The following is a 17,592-nucleotide window of genomic DNA, read 5'->3' as shown; positions in this document are numbered from 1 at the left end:
TTCTTTGAAAATTTAAACGAAAATAAAACAATTGATGATTAAATGCAATTTATATGCACACAATATTTTTTTAAAACAGTTCCATTAGAAAAGGTATCTTTTTGTCTCAAATCAACACTTTCCCATGATAGTGAGTTTTGGAGTTGTGAGTTGTGGCTGAAACTCACAGTTGAAAAATGGTTGCACACTTTGCCACTATCCTTTTTACAGGATTTATGATATATTCGGCTGTTCCAGGCTCAAGTATTAACAGCTCCATTTTTATTTTAAAACAAAGATGAGAGAGACTTTATAATTTCCCTTTTCCTGTAAACATTTATGATTAAGGTTTATGTACCCTTCTGTAGCCATTTTTGTACGAACTTTTCAAATTTCAATTGTATCAAAACTACAGATATAATGAATAATAGAGATAGGCCATTTTGTACATATTCCAAGGGGAAACTTGATGCAAAGCATTATTTTTTACTGTTCCATTGCATTTAATAGAAAAAGAGGACTTTGTGGCAAATAAATCAAGATTTTTATAGAAAATCCACAGCCTTTATCCTTGTACTCTCATATTTGGCAATTTGATGACTGATAGATATAGGATTATTGCATGCAGTGCAAGCATTGATTTCCTTAAAACAAGTTTACAAATGTAGTTATTGGTTAAGACAAGTATAAATATGGCCAAAATCAAGTACACCTTTTAGGGTGCGCTCGACTTTAGTGACTCAGCACGAGGTGTTTTGGAATTTACAGGTTACTTAGAACTTTTTGTAAAAAATAAACACTAGCACATCATAGAAAATCAAGTGAGTAATTTATGTTTCAAATTTTATAACAAAAATCTCTGTATTAAAGGCTGTGGATTTTCTATAAAAATCTTGATTTATTTGCCACAAAGTCCTCTTTTTCTATCAAATGCAACGAAACAGTAAAAAATAATGCTTTGCATCAAGTTTCCCCTTGGAACATGTACTAAATGGCCTATCTCTATTATTTATTATATCTTTAGTTTTGATACAATTGAGGTTTGAAAAATTCGTACAAAAATGGCTACAGAAGGGTACATAAACCTTAAGACAAAAATCACCTCAGTTTTACCACCTGTCAAAAATGGAGTTGTTTTGAAAATCTATTCTGTGATTGATTATTACTGTTCATCAAAACAAAGGTAAAAATACCTTTCAGGTCATCAAATGCTTCTGTTCCCTGATCTTATTGATTTGAGTGTGTTTCCTGGTCATGGCACCATAAATGTAGCGATTAAAATTGAGGTCATCTACGCTTAGATATACTAACACGTCTGTTCAGCCAATATAGGATTATTACTTTCTTAAATAGAATTAAAATAATTGCTCCTCTGCAGTTCAATCAATATATGTGTTGGTGATTTGAAGTTACATCAGACATATATTTATAGGTCTGCAGAGGAGCATAAAGAAACCATGAATCAGGGATCTCCATGGCCTGTTTAACGATGGTGCCCCGCCATCGTTCAAATGTCTTGCGCCATCGTCAAATGACTTGCCCCATCGTTCAAATGTCTTGCGCCATCCAGAGATGGGTCCGATTACTTTCAATGTAATTGATTAAATTACAATTACTTTGTCATTTGTACGATTAAATTAAATTAATGATTACATCATTTCTGAAAGTATCTGATTAAATTAATGATTACATTGGCAAAGTAATCATGATTACATCTGATTACAATAAATTTAAAAACAAAACATTTGGATGATTTGGATGAATAAACGTTTAATATAACTATAGCATTTTTGAGAATATATTTTATTTGAGTCAATTATAAAATGATAACTTCAAATTAAACGTCATCTAGTTAAATAAACACCAAATTTCACTACATATATATATACATTACACTTTATCACCAATGATCTCTAAATTATTTTGAATTAAATTTTATAAAGATATATCATAATCAAGAGTTTTTTTGTTTGTCTTTTGACCTCTTTCATAATTTATATGTATTCCAAGTTGCAGTTTAAATATGGCTGAAATAAAGTTACCAGTTAAAACTATGTTGAATTTTAATAGAAATGTGTAATCAAATTGTAAACAATATGTATTAAAGTATTTATTAAAAACCATTGCATTTTACACGTCCAGTCCAAATACAAAAAAAAGTTTAAAAACATATTTGTCCAACTTTTAATTTAGTTTGTGCTAATTAGATAAATTTTCATGTCTGATTTATCTTTTATCATATATATTTCCCTACAGCTATACTCAATTGGTAATTGCAATAAAAACAAACCTTAATTAGTCTCCTACCTGTCAATTTAAAGTTGACAAAAATCACAAAAATTAACAAAAGATTATAATTCAGGGTTAAAGAAAAGTATTACTTGAATATATATCTATAACAGTTATAATCAAATATCAATATGAAGATCATTATAAAATGATGAATATACATGTATGTACAATATCTTTTACCAAGATAAAAGGTATATAATTGTATTATATGTCTCTGCTTAGGCTAATGATGACTTTTCAATACTGTAACAGTTTATTCTTTACTGAAGTAGACAAGCTTAAAGTAACCAAACCATTTTAGTATGTTAAAAATTTATCCAATATGAACAAAGAGGTTCATTTAATGACCAAAAACACAATTTTAGATTTTTTTCATTGTAATCAGAATGTAATCAAAAAGTAATCATGATTACAGGGTATATTGAAAAGTAATTGATTAAATTAAATTACATGTAATCAGATTTTTGGCTGATTAATGATTACACTGATTACTTGAAAAATTGTAATCAATTACAGCTGATTAACGATTACAATTACAATTACCCCAAGTCTGGCGCCATCGTTAAATGACTTGCGCCATCGTCAAAACTGTGATCGTTTTTATAGCCTGACGTCATTTTTTTTTAGCAATTATAATCAAATGCATGTAATTGCATAACCTTCGGGCTTTCTTTATAGTATAATCCAGTTCTAACGCCTGAGGGATATCCGGATTAAGATCGCTAATCACTTGTACCTGAGCTTGTACAGGTAGATCAACAAAGCAGACAGGAGAATATTATCTGAAGATAGACGATTCAATTGTCGAATTATTTAATTAAGTTTCCGCAAATGCTTATGATAATTCAGATTAAATAAATAAATTAATAGTCTAGTTACATAGTTTAACAAGTAAAACACGTGCTTTTATTTTGACTTACGCAATCAGCATCCCCCTTTTTAAGAAGTTCAAAATAAGACGTAAAACAGTAATTATTATTTCATCGCAAATAACTCGAGTACTGCTGTATTGTCACGATAATATAGAATTACTTTAAAGGTTAAAAAGTAAAAACTTTTAATATTTCCTGTAAATAAATATCGTATCGTAATTCCGAATTCATTTCGTAGTTTACAATCAAATTGATACATCCGCGTTTCCGGTTTCTATTCCGACTTGAAAAATGCATGTTGCATAGCATCGCTTTTCTAGATAAAGTCATTAAAAACCTTTTCATTTGACAATGTTCGCTTTACAAATCTTTTTAACCTTTTACATAACCCGTACGACTCGTGTTGTCGTTGCTGCAAACCAGCCATATATACCGGTAATGGGTTCATGAATTCTGAATTTGACAATGTCCGTGAAAAATAAGCTCCACATGAATTTTAACCCGCATAACAATTACCGAAAATAGCAAGAAAACTACATTGGGACCTTTGTGATAGCTATTGGTCATTCTCGACTAAGGGAAAGGGAGGGGGCATGAGGGCTTGCCTTTGAAGGGTTACAAATGGCAATTATTGAAAATATATATACTTCTATATACTATAGTATTTATAATGAGAATTCAAATAAATATAATTCAAATAAGCAATGAATTAGCATGTTCACCTATCCTTATGTGGAGGGATGAAAAACTTTCGATCGCGTTACGCTGTACATCGTAGATACGGTTTATGATGGTGAAAGTTCCTCCATCGTTCAATTTTCATCCATGGAGATCCCTGATGAATATGCAGCAGCAAACTTTTATTTAAAAAGCGATTTTGAAAAGACGGATAAACTATAAAAATTGCCTCCTAAAGAGAGGGAATGTCCACCCATTTACGGATTATCGGTCATCTTCTGATTTTATGGTTTATAATCTATAACTTAATTTTGTAATAGTTATTTTTATTTTATACATGTATATAGTTTTTGTTTTTTAGATGAACATCTTTTTTTTTTTAAATTTCAGGTCTATTTTCATGGCATCCTACACTAATGACAATAGCTGTAAGTAATTTGGATACTAACTGTCTAGAAATATTGGCTTGCATGAGTTAAGTAATATTATTTTTTGAGGAAAAAATGTCTACTTTTATTCATGATCATTCATTACTTCAAAACTCTACATTTTGTAATAACAGAGAAATGTCTCCCCTTAGTAGTATATGGTTCGAGTTGAAAGTAAAATAAAGAAAGATAGTGTCTACCCTACATTTAATGCAAGTGATCGATGTTTTAATATTCTTTTACATTTATTTCAGATGATGTTCCTTATGTTTGAAGCTATAATGCTGTTTAACCAACAAAGCTCATTGTTTTTAAGTTGGAGCCGATTGATTCGAGGGACAATACATGGGGTCATGATGTTTTTTGGAGTTGTGTGTGCAGCTGGAGGCTTCACTGCTATTTACCTGAACAAAGACAGAAATAATAAACCACACTTTCAAACCTGGCATTCATGGTTTGGAGTGGGAACTTTATGTTATTTGATATTGCAAACAATAGGAGGCATTGGATTAAAATACTACAATATATTTCGTTTACCAGCAAAGTTAGTAGACATGAAACTTTATCATGCCACTTCTGGCTTACTTGCATTTACAGGCATATCAATAACAGTTTATCTAGCATTGTTTTCTGAATGGTTTTCATCAGTAGCTGATGGCACAACATGGTTTGCCTGTGTGGCATGCTTATCTTGTATGGCATTGACTGTGATGATGCAGGTTACCTCCAATTATATGCCACAGACCAAAAAAGTCCCACAAAATGTTGATACCAGACCAAAACATGGAAAAAAGAAATAAAATTTATGAAGTTTTAATTTCTTAATTTTCTGTAGCCTCTAGTCATCAGTTTTATTAATCTCATGCCAACGTAGTCGAAGGTTACTTTAATTTTGCACTCTGTCTGTCATCTGTCTGGCTGCCTGCCCCACGTCCGGAAAATCAGTTTTCCCCACCTTTTTTTTCATGCTTGAAGATATTGATATTTTTTGTATTGTTTTATCATGACATGCATGACATGTTACAGATCAAATTTAAATTTTGTTCCAGTGTGAAGATTTTGTGCAGAGATATGGTCCTTGGACTTTAATTTTGTGCAGAGTTGTTGTCTTACTACACAAGTCCTTGTTTTTATTTATTCAAAAACACCTGTAAACTCTGAGGTTGTCAGGTCAAACCCAGCTAGTGGCAAGGTGTTTTATACTCTAATCTTAATGGACAAGGATAGCCAATTCTTCTGACATTGGTTGTTGATCCTATACAGGAGGGTCTGGATGGGGTTTATAGAATAGAGTATAATGGACAAAAGTGCAGAATAAATGGCTAGGCAAATAAAGAACTGACAAAAATAGACCTAAAAAATAAAGATTGAGAAAAACAGTATAAAAAAAATTACAGATGAAGGACCTCTCATTCAGGTACTCTATATTCTTCTTTTGCCAATAAATACAGAGCATAATATAACAAATGTCACTAAAAGCAGTGGCGGATCCAGGGGGTCCCACTCTAGTCTAGTCAAGCTTCAGTGATTTCCTATATAATAAACAAAATTTGTGCACAGCTCCTCCCCCCCCCCCCCCCTCTGGATCCACCTATGGAAAGGTGGAGTTAAAAACCAAGCAATAAATAAAGAAAGAAAGAAGAGAAAATGAATTAAAGAACAAGAATAAAATTCCTCCCCAAAATTCATAATAGAATTCTGATAATAACAATTTACAAAGCCATCTAGGGTCAAGAATTAATTTAGAAATTTATTACTTTATTTTCATGACACAATCTGTAAAAAAATCATATCAAAGAGCAACACAATCAAGCAATTCTGGTCAGATTGAGAATATGACAATAAATCCAATGTATCATGAAGCTTTCTGCACGTTAAGAACCCTTTGAGCAACCTTTTAAGGGGTCTGGATGCAAGGCTTAACTTCTGTACCTATCCGATATACACATACTGTGACATTTACCGCCCTTCAGACCAATTGACCCTATTGCAAGACCTACCTGTTGTATTCATTCATTGTTAATTTGTATTCCTCCTTGTACATGCATGAAATATTTGCTGCTGGACGTTAAGCAATCAACAATCAATAAAAACATTCGAGCAATATAACAACACATTACCATTATGCTAAAAGACCATGAGAAGAACACTAAATCAGCTCTGAATCAAAATCTTCTGAACTTTCTCGACTCAGAATTTGGATATTGTGTGAAATTCATATATGGATGCAGGGACTTTCGATGGATGGTGTCAAACGTTGTGACTCATGAATAAAATTACTGGGTCTGCTTCAAAAGCATTATATTCGTTAGATTTGGTGTTTTGTTAAAAGAAGTTTGAATAAATGAGCATCTGCGACTGTCAAAACTCGACCTTCAAGATGAAATAGCATCAACATGTAAAATGGAGTTCACTTCTGTTATATAACTTGACAGGTGTCAGATAAAATCAATTTTACGTCGTGTCTATGATAACAGGATGCCTTATGCTTTCTGGGCAGTGTTCTTTCAGTTTGTCCGTCTAGTATCAGCTTAATGGTCTGGGTAAACTGTTAATAGACATAAGAAAATGTGGTATGAGACAACTTTCCATTCAAGTCACAATTTATAAAAGTAAACCATTACAGTTAAAAGTACGGTCTTGAACACGGAGCCTTGGCTCACACCAAACAGCAAGCCTTAAATGGCCCCAAACTAAAATTACTAGTGTAAAACCATTCAAACGGGAAACCAAGCATGTTTAGCATGAAGATGTGAGTGACATCAATTTGAAAGTAAATATGCATGTTGATGTTAACTTTCTATAAATGTTTGTACTAGTGGATGTATAAAATAGATATTATGAAGTGAAAAAGTACAATGAAATATAAAGATAATGATATCTTGTATTTGCATAAAGATATTATTGTAAAATGAATAGAATTTCCATCTATGGTATGCATGAGCTATTTGCAACTGGACGTTTATCGGAAAGGGAACACGGTTTATTTTTCAATCAACAAGGTCACAACTTTATCTTGGAAACTGGAAAAGGCCTGGAATTTGAATCAGTTGTTTCAGACCTGGTAAATGCTCTTGAATTTTTTAGATGAAATTTGTGAAAAGTCGAATACCGTCCATGTGTATTTTAACTCATTTGAAATGCAAACGACGGGTAATCTATTCAAGATTGATGGCTAACCAAATATTTGACTTATACGACACTGTACAATCTATAGTTAACCAGATTCAGATTAACCAAGATATCGGTATTACCTAAACATACATTTCATTTTAAACAATTTTTTAATCTAAATCATAACAAGAAGCAAATTATGTTTTTGTTAATGACGGAGCATCTATGTATTAAGACAATCTAATATGACAGATATAAGTTTTTTGATTCGATATATTCAAAACTATTCCGTACAATAAAGGAGTTATGGCACATGAGTTATGGCTGACCAAACTGTCACAGTGAAAAAATTGCTAACACCCTTAAATATAAAACAATGTATTTATCGTTTTTTTGTCGAGCCTGCAACTTTTGTTGCAGAAAGCTCGACATAGGGATAGTGATCCGGCGGCGGCTACGGCGGCGTTAGCTAACTTCTTTAAAGCTTTATATTTTAGAAGGTGGAAGACCTGGATGTTTCATACTTTGTATATAGATGCCTCATGTTACGAAGTTTCCGTCAGTCACACGTCCAATGTCCTTGACCTGATTTTCTTGGTTCAGTGACCACTTGAAAAAAAAGTTCAGATTTTTTGTAATGTTGAATTCTCTATTATTATAAGTAATAGGATAACTATATTTGATATTTGCGTACCTTGCAAGGTCCTCATGTCTGTCGGACAGTTTTCACTTGACCTCGACCTAATTTCATGGATCAGTGAACAAGATTAAGTTTTGGTGGTCAAGTCCATATCTCAGATACTATAAGCAATAGGGCTAGTATATTCGGTGTATGGAAGGACTGTAAGGTGTACATGTCCAACTGGCAGGTGTCATTTGACCTTGACCTCATTTTCATGGTTCAGTGGTTATAGTTAAATTTTTGTGTTTTGGTCTGTTTTTCTCATACTATATGCAATAGGTCTACTATATTTGTTGTATGGAATGATTGTAAGGTGTACATGTCTAGCGGGCAGATGTCATGTGACCTTGACCTCATTTTCATGGTTCAGTGGTCAAAGTTAAGTTTTTGAGTTTTGGTCTTTTTATATAATTCTATATGCCATAGGTCAACTATATTTGGTGTATGGAAATATTTTATGATCTTTATGTCAGTCGCGCAGGTTTTATTTGACCGTGACCTCATTTTCACGGATGATTGCACAGTGTTAAGTTTTTGTGTTTTGGTCTATTTTTCTTAAACTACAAGTAATAGGTCAACTATATATGTTTTAGAGAAGCATTGTTAGCTGTACATGTCTGCCTGGCATGGTTCATCTGACCTTGACCTCATTTTCAAGGTTCACTGGTCTTTGTTTAGTTATCTTGGTTTATGTTCTGTTTGTGTGATAGTTGTAATAAAGCTTAGCTTTATACTTAGGACTATCAACATAATATCAATGATTAGTAAAGAAGGCGAGACATTTTAGCGTGTGCACTCTTGTCTAAAACATGTTTCGATTTTTACAATTTTTATTTTTTTACTTTTTGTACGACTTCATGACAAAAGCAATGATATTATTTCCGTGCTCTTTTATGTTTTCGTTAACCACCTTCCCTTTTGAATCCATCACTGTTCATGGTTAAAGGTCGGAATATGCACCGTGTCCAGTAGTAGTAGATTTTTTTCTATTTGCTGCTGTTGCTACAACCTGAAGACAGTATATTTAGTATTACACATAAGATTTTCTCCGTTTCAGTCCATGTTTCCTACACCACTCCAACATCTCATCGGTGAAGCCTCCAATCACGGATTTATTTTCATATGATATGCTCCTACCAACATAAGCAGTGTGTTTAGGAGTTTGCTCATGAACTGGGTCAACAGGTGCATAATCCTCCTGAGAGTTGAAGGGGTCCACAAAATGATAGTTCCCATGATATTGTGAATTCTCGTCTCTACTAAAATGCGGTTCTGTTATAATAATAGCATTCACTTTATTGTTACCATACCTAGAAAAATATATTCATAAATTTATTTTAACAACCATTTTTTGCAAACATGATGTGTAATAGATGGGGAATGACATTTAACCACAAAATAAATTATAGTTGTGTAAGAAAAGTAAGTTGGAGTTTTAAGTTTCCGCGTTCGGTTGAATTCTTTATACGAAAGTTCCATGGATTTGTGAAAAGTGAGTATGTTCTTTTTTTTTGTGATTTTAATCTGGTTCTACAAAAACTGGTGGAATGTACAACAAAAAATGTACTACAAAGACAGAAAAGTTAGGGACAACCAGTAGACTTTTGTGTTTTTAAGTATAACGAAAATCGCCTTTACAGTTCTTGCAGATATAGTATCATATCAATCAATTTGTAGCTTTTTTGGTCTATTCTCTACCTAGAGGTTTACTTTGGACATATTGGTATATAAATCAGATCTTTGGGTATAAAAAAATAGGTGTTTTGTAGTCTTAGACTTAGTATACGAGGACAAGATAGTAGTATACAAGTCTAGGAATTGTCCTTAAAATATTTAGATTTTGCTGATTTTAAATTTAATGTAACAAATGTATACTGTTGTTCAATAACTGCGTCCGGTTACTTTTATGGGATAAACATTTTCCTGCTTATTTTCTAACATGTTGGTTTTGCCGTTTTTAAACTTTGACCTAGGTACTGCAAAAGGTAACTTCTCTTTCTACACTAGTGTTGGTGTATAATTTTTTTTATGAAGTAATGCAAACGATTAGATATTACAGGTTAGATTGTAGAACCATGATCTCTTTTATTAACAGCTGCATGGTTAAGAATTTGAGTTTGCTTACAGTTTCTGTAATATATACGACATACAATTGTTTATCATTTTGTGATTTCTTGATCTTTTATGTCGTTTTTTTTTATAGAGAAACAACAAGCATGTGCTTTGTCTGTACTGTTCAAAGTTTGTGTTATTTTATGTAGTTGAGTAGTCCACTGGCAGAATGGTTGAAATATCAGAAAGCTTGTTTAACCCCGTATCTATAAATACCTGTCCAAATCCAGTAGTTGGACTTATTGCACATCTTCACGGTTTTTTTTTGTTGTTGGTGAAAATAATGTACCTGTACATAATTTTGGCAGATCATTGATATCTTTTCATTTGATTAATTCACAACTTTAATTAGATACTGGCACGAATAAATTACACCCGCGTCTATTGTTAAATACTGTATGTTGCCGTGTAGTTGTAGATGTTTGATTGCTATTGGTGTTGGTTTGCTGTCTCATTGACTAACACTCTTCGTCTCCATTGATTGTACAGTCGGGTTAGTAACAAGAAGAATAGATAATACTGTTTGATTTAAAATACTATTGGATATTTAAATATTATGGTCAGTTACTTGTGTCTTGGGAGTTGATTAGATCAATATCCTTTATTAGCATCCAAGAATTATACTTAGAATGTTGATGGTGTAAACATTTGCTTACAGGTGGTCAATGATACTCCACCAGAAAAAAAACCAGTTTAAATATTCCAAGTAACTTCGTGTTAAACAGAGGACCTCAATAACAATTATAAACTAGAAGTTGAACACCCTAACATATGCCACCACCAGTGCTGATAGTCTTAGAATGTTTCAAGACCCACCTCGACCACCACCCAGCATATTTACAACTTCACCATTGTTCACTGTCATAGAATGTATAACACACATTACCCCTTTTCTTTCTAAATATTTTACATGAGCACCCAAAAGTGGCAGAATAATGAATTTATTGATGGTGACCACGTAATTGTAGATTAATTGGTTGATTATGGGTGGCTTAATGTCCAGCGGCAAGTATTCTTTTCATGTTCAGGATGAGAACAAATTAACAATCCATGCAATAGGTAAACGTAGAAGCAGTGGTCAGTTACTTATTTATAAACAACTTCACTACATCACCCAAGAGCAGATAAAAGATAACCAGTGGATAGCAAATCGTCTAGTACACAAGTAATGGACAGTTTGTACTATACTCTTCAACATCACACGAGAGCATTCCATTAATAGCTGACGAATACTGTACCATCTCAATGATAAACCTAGACAAGTAACTTGTAATACAAATAACTTTGAACATTTTGACATTGATCTTACTAAGATATTCTGACAATCTTTGCATTATGGTACCTACTGCAAATGCCATTGCTAATAGCAACCTGGTATCTGATTGACTATGTATAACATTACCATATTTTGGACTAAATGGAAGAATTTTGAGATATCTGAAGTGACCTTATACTTTGGATACCATTCATTAACTTAGTCACTTGAAACATATATAGTATGGATTCTGTCATAAGCTCTCAGTTTCGTGGTTAAGTAGTGCCATATCCTATTATATATTGGTATTTTTTTTTTACATGATTAACATCATTAGTTGCACATATACCAAATATCAGTTCTGTAGCTCCTGACAAATATATTTTTATAATTCCTTGGTTTTACCATGAAAAGTGGCACAAGCGTTCAGTTTTTCTTGTTAAGATGCATCTACTTTCTTATACAAATTTTGTATATATGCAAAAAGTTGTGTCCATAGTTTTCTAGCTCATTGAACCTGAAAACGTATAAATGACAATACAATTTTCAAATTGAACCAAAGGAAGCAGAGCAGACATTACAAGTTCACAAATTTCAAACACCAAAGGCTGACATTAGCTTATTTGTCCATTCAGTCAATACACCAACAGATAACATTAGCTTTTTTCACCATTCCTTCACAACACACATTAAAGGATACCAATGGCTATTTGGCCATACAAGCTAGGAGGGTCAAAAGCAACAAGAGGCTCTCAAGAGCCAGAATCGCTCACCTGTATTCCAGAGGAGAAGATTTTTAAATAGCAAATTGTGTAAAATTGTCTTTAAAGGGCAATAACTCCTTAAGGGGTCAATTGACAATTTTGGTCATATCAACTTTTTTGTAGATCTTACTTAGCTGAACATTATTGCTGCTTACAGTTTATATCTATCTATAATAATATTCAAGATAATAACAAAATGGCAAAATTTTGTTAAAACTATCAATTCGGTGGCAGCAACCCAACAATGGGTTGGTTGATTCGTCTGATAATGTCAGAGCCGATAGATCTTGACCAATTGAACAAGCTAGCGCCATGTCAGATTTGCTCTAAAAGCTATATTTTTTTAAGATATGAGCCAAAAACTGCATTTGACCCTAATATTTTCTATTTTTAGCCATGGCAGCCATGTTTGTCAATGGATCAAAACTTCAGATACAATTTATAAACTAGATACCCGAAGGAACATTTAGTTAACGTTTGAAGGTAATTGACCCAGTACTTTCAGAGTAGAAGATTTTTTAAATAGTTTACGACGACGGACGAACGCCAAGTGATGGCATAAGCTCAGATGGCCCGGGTGAGCTAACAAGTTAACACATCAAAGCTCTATGGCCATACATTCATTTGTTATACTTTGCATTTGTCCTCATTCTATTTTGTTAAAAGAAGTTTAAAAAAAATTTCCCACATACCACCCAATAGATATAGGAAGATTTGGTATGAGTGCCAATGAGACAACTCTCTATGTTTAATGTTTATATTTGAAATGAATTGAAATGAAGATTTTTTAAAAATTTAATCCTCATTGATTATTATTTATTTTTACCTCTGAATAGCAATGTTTCTTAAATTTATATTCAACATCTAGGGCACACCATATGAGGTCATGTTCTGCATTTAATTTTTCTAGACTTCAAACTTTTCTGTGAGCTTTTTGTTTCTGAAAGATCCATGGACATAAAAATCTTGTGTGGCCTGATGGGGAAGGGTTTTGACAGTAAATGAAAACAATGATATTATATATATATTTATTTTTTTGTGTTTATTTTGCCAGTTTTTTGTTACTGACCACATGTATTTAGTCATACATAAAATAACAGTATTAACTTAAATTACTCCACCAGAGGTTAAAAGTATAGGAGTATCGAACTTAAAAACAACCATCTCATTAATTTGGATTAAACTTAATTTACCAGTAAGATTCTTTGGAATGTCATTAAAATACTGAGAACAAGTAATATCATATAATCAAGACAGTAATATCACTGACATACGGCTATTTCAAACGCTTTATTTGGTGACCAGTTAAATAGTCAAAATACAATTCTATTTTTAACATAACTGCTTTGCAATAAAAGTTTTATTTACTTATTAACCTGTACCTAAATTAGTACACATAGGTGCACAATTTGTATCAGTTGGTAGATGAGAGCATTAAAATTCCACTAAAACATAGAATTCCGTTTTTTTTAAAACTTGTATTTAGAATATTTGTGTATTGGAGAATTTAACTTAAAGCTGTTGCACTTTATTTGCTTAGTACACACCTGGTAAACAAAATTGCACTTGGTTAAATGTGAGATAATTTTCTGATGTATTATACCATTAATTTTTTTTTTAAATTAACCACCAAGATATAAACCATCCTTATCATCCTTCATCCAGTTAGTATGATGATTGTTGATTATTAAAACAAAACTTTCCTTGTCCGCTTTATAATGTTTCTTAAGCATTTATACATGCTTTTTTATAAAATAATCTGTTAATGTTAATAAATGAAGTATTGTGTGATGAATACCAGGTATAAATCTTAGTTCCAGAAGCTCAACAGTACAACCTACATACAATTCTGGACTAGATAGTACTGCAAAACAACACATAAACTTGTAATCATAAAATTAACCATGTCAAACTTTATATCTAAAATTCTAAATACCTGATGTCTACTTTTCATACACCTTATCGCTATTTGTCCGCCATTACTGGAAATCACACAGGTTCCTGTAAAATTTTGACGTCACAAAACAAAACATCTGACGCCACAATGGAAAAGTGATTGTTGAATGCGTCAAAAGTTCAAGCGGCCAGGTCAGCCGGGATTAGCGATAAGGTGTATTGTCATAATTGTAGCACAACTTTTGGATGTTTGTTAGGGCTTTTGCATTTAGATGAATGTTGGAGAGTGGCTCTTTTAATATATGGTAAATGCTTTTTGTTTCTTTTTTAAATTACTAACACTTAACAATCATCACAGGTATGTGTCTCTGCAAGGAATTAACCTTTATACCTTAATATAAGATATATGAGAATTTTTTTTGAAACAAGTGCCTGTGCAGTGAACTAGCAGTTAGTTACTCAAATCAATAAATGTGCATTTTCTTTCAAAACACTGTAGAATATATTTCTGTCACTTTTACAGATATATAAATTTTATAAATTTTCACTTTTTTTCTCATATCATGTATGTCCCAAAAAAATATACAGCAAAGAATTGATCAGCCAAATTTGGTAGGAATAAATTAATCTAATTAACATATAAGATATCAAATAGGACTAGTATGGCATATTGTATTACCCCAACCTCTTCTTAATAGCCAACAACAAAATTTACAGGCAAACATATTTTCAGTTTCAGTGGAAAGACTCATTTCTTTTTATAATTTTCATTTATCCAAAATATGTAAGAAGACACATTTGTTCATATGTTTACAAGTTTAAATGTTTTTTAAACAGCATTTCAGATCTCCTTCCTTTAATCATTTCCTTTATACCTAGAATTTTTCCAGATTATCAAGTTAGGTTCTTTAAAATTAAATCTATATAAAAAATAATCTTGTCATATATCAGATCTGTGTAATTAATTCAACATGTGTCCTTACAATCATGAACGAGATCTTTGTTGACATTACTTTTGCTTGAAAAGTTAAAGTTAAACAAATAAAAATGAAAACAAGCTTCATTTCAAGAATGCAAAAGTTATCTCTCTTTAATCAATTTTTTATCACTTAATTTTAATGTAAAATGAAAGATATTTTGGATTTTTTTCTAGGTTAAAAGTCCTAAATCGTGTTGTATTTTTCAAAGAGAAGTCAAAATAGAAACAACAAAAATTTCATTCAGGATAGTAATATATGACATTTCAATTACCATTAGAAATACTGAGTTATATGATGGAAAACTAAAATTAGATATATTAAAAAAAAAAGTTTTTTACAATAGAAAATAAAAAAATATCAGTAATTTTTAAAATTCAAATAAAACTTGGAGTCTTTTTAAAGTTACATATATATTTGTAAATATTAAGATACTGTTACCATTACAAAAATTCACAGGGTTGTATAAAATAGTTTTCATCAAATAAATACATAAAATATATATAAATTATTACTTCGTTCATATCTGGCAATTTTTTTTAATAAATGTATCAAAGATTTTATATTTAGCATAAATCATTTGTATTTAGACAAAAGTTCCAAATCCTTAATTTCCAAGGAAGTTCTCCATTGAATCATACATGTAATGGAAACAGTATTTATACTCAAATTGTATTTTATAATCTGCTTTCTTCAATACTGATGTGTTTACAAATATGTAAAATGAAAAAAAAAGCTTTAAAGCCATTCAGTAAAGCATTCAATTACATGCTAAAACAATTATAATCTCATTAAAGTATGTAAAATTAGTCTGAACATTATATTAGTATAAAATTATTGCAACAATAATAATATTCAAATATTGCAACAGCATGAAATCTGTTTTTTTTAAATGTTCATATTTAGCACAGCTTTTTTCTGATCACCAAGTGCAGACCTCATTCCATGATAGCATGTATGGAACAGCACAAACAAGACTCACAGTAAATTAAAATGGGCCAATGTCACATTGTGTCACATAACCACCATCCAAGCACACAACTTGCAACATTTAAACACATACAACCTGAATTTGGTGCTCCATTATACTACCCTCACCTATTTGTTGGATTGTAATTCTGTGAGGATGGTGTTCTCGACTGTTTATGAATTGGGTCACATTTCAATGGAGTCAATGGTTGATATTGAGTATGTTTTGTTGTGGTATGCACTGATTTAACAACACGTCCTCCTGAAGCTGTCTGCACTGAATATTGCACATGTGTACTTTGTGACTGATATTTAGGCATACTGGCACTTTGACTAGATGAATCATAATCTCCTTTCCTTGTTAGATAAGGGGATTGTGTTCGTACTGGCGTAGAATGATTTGAAGGTGCCATAGGGTAGTGACTGTGACCTGATGAAGATGACGAATGTGACGGACTGTAGTTAGGGTGTGGATATTTATGTACAGAATTATAACCCGTTGACCCATCTCCACTATCGGTTGAATGTTGTGAAGGAGAACTACACCGCGATAATGAGTCACCTAATAATTGCTGTTGGTAATTTTCAATCATTCTTTGTCTACGAATTTTTTCACTATATTTATAAAAGTCTGACATTTCAAATGGTTTAGATACTAATTCTACACTACGATGAGGTTGCATTTTTGTTACAGTTACAACAGCACTAGAATTGGGAGATTCCACTCTTTTAGTCATTATACTACGTTCTATGTAAGGGCTTCCTCGCCCACCTTGTCTTTTTCCTTCATAACTCCTAGGACTATAACAATGAGGTTCACTGCTCTCACGATATTCCTGATTGGGACTTTGTATAAGGGGAGATGGCTCTGTGTGAGCCACGTCATTCCAACGACCATGCTGTCGTCTATTATCTCCTTGTTCCTCATGTCGAACTGGCAGCTCAATTAAATTACTTTTTTGTCCAGTTAAATCATATTCTGACTGAGACGCTCTTTTACTACCATATTTAGAAGTGTCAATATCGGACAGATGACTTATACTTGCATCACTATCACTATGTTGTCTATCACGAGGCTGCCACGTTTCATTTTTACGTCGGGAATTTCTTTCCAAACTACCATAGTTTTTTGGATTGCCAGTCTTCCTATAACTGCTATCTAAACTATTATGGTTTGCAGCTTTGTCTTCGAATACATTTTCTAAGCTCTCTGAGTAGTTTTTATTTGTAGGTGTTTTGAGCTGGTCTGAACTTTCATAATGTGAAGTCTGTTGAGTAGTTAAATTATACATATTATTAGCCGAACTAAAGCCACTGTCCTGACTTCCGGTATAGTCTTTGTAGTTGTTAACGTTTTCATATTCTGACTGGTTTGACATATTACTACCAGATGAATGGCTCCGGTTGGTTAGAGGTGTGTAAAGTTGGTTACTTGACTGTGATCCTCCCCCACAATCTCGAAATAAAGCAGGGCTAAAACATAATAATGAAAAGTTAAAAAAATAATGTAAATTAGATTCATTTTGTGAGCATATTCTAATAAATATACAACTACACTTCACAGTACTACTATT

General features: G+C 32.2%; 2 protein-coding genes across 29 annotated transcripts in view; one reads left to right on the top strand and one right to left on the bottom strand.

Annotated features, from left to right (window-relative positions):
- The first annotated feature begins 27 nt into the window (after positions 1–27).
- Positions 28–5,066, top strand: LOC139492555 (transmembrane reductase CYB561D2-like). Of its 2 annotated transcripts, none has more exons than XM_071280711.1 (3): positions 28–145; positions 4,212–4,249; positions 4,504–5,066. In XM_071280711.1, exons 1-3 carry the CDS (start codon positions 43–45, stop codon positions 5,047–5,049), a joined length of 687 nt encoding a protein of 228 aa, XP_071136812.1. In that variant the 5' UTR covers positions 28–42; the 3' UTR covers positions 5,050–5,066. The 2 variants fall into 2 exon arrangements, with proteins under 2 accessions (XP_071136812.1, XP_071136818.1); XM_071280717.1 differs by having other exon boundaries at positions 94–243.
- Positions 5,067–8,857: 3,791 nt separating this feature from the next.
- The window catches only part of LOC139492277 (FERM domain-containing protein 4A-like), a 75,916-nt gene continuing 67,181 nt past the window's right edge, over positions 8,858–17,592 (bottom strand). For 16 of the 27 annotated variants that reach the window (XM_071280557.1, XM_071280561.1, XM_071280588.1 and 13 more), the window contains 2 exons: positions 16,148–17,491; positions 8,858–9,355 (listed from right to left, as the gene is read on the bottom strand). In XM_071280557.1, coding sequence (XP_071136658.1) covers positions 9,076–9,355; positions 16,148–17,491 — 1,624 coding nt within the window. In that variant the 3' untranslated portion in view covers positions 8,858–9,075. Of the gene's footprint in view, positions 9,356–14,550; positions 14,820–14,868; positions 17,492–17,592 lie in introns of those variants that run through there. The other 11 variants (XR_011656819.1, XR_011656822.1, XR_011656827.1 and 8 more) reach the window with 1 other exon arrangement.

This window comes from Mytilus edulis, chromosome 1 (assembly GCF_963676685.1).
Source record: "Mytilus edulis chromosome 1, xbMytEdul2.2, whole genome shotgun sequence".
Taxonomy (NCBI): domain Eukaryota; kingdom Metazoa; phylum Mollusca; class Bivalvia; order Mytilida; family Mytilidae; genus Mytilus; species Mytilus edulis.
Note: the sequence above shows the minus strand (reverse complement) of the source record. Positions and strands in the feature narration are given on the sequence as shown.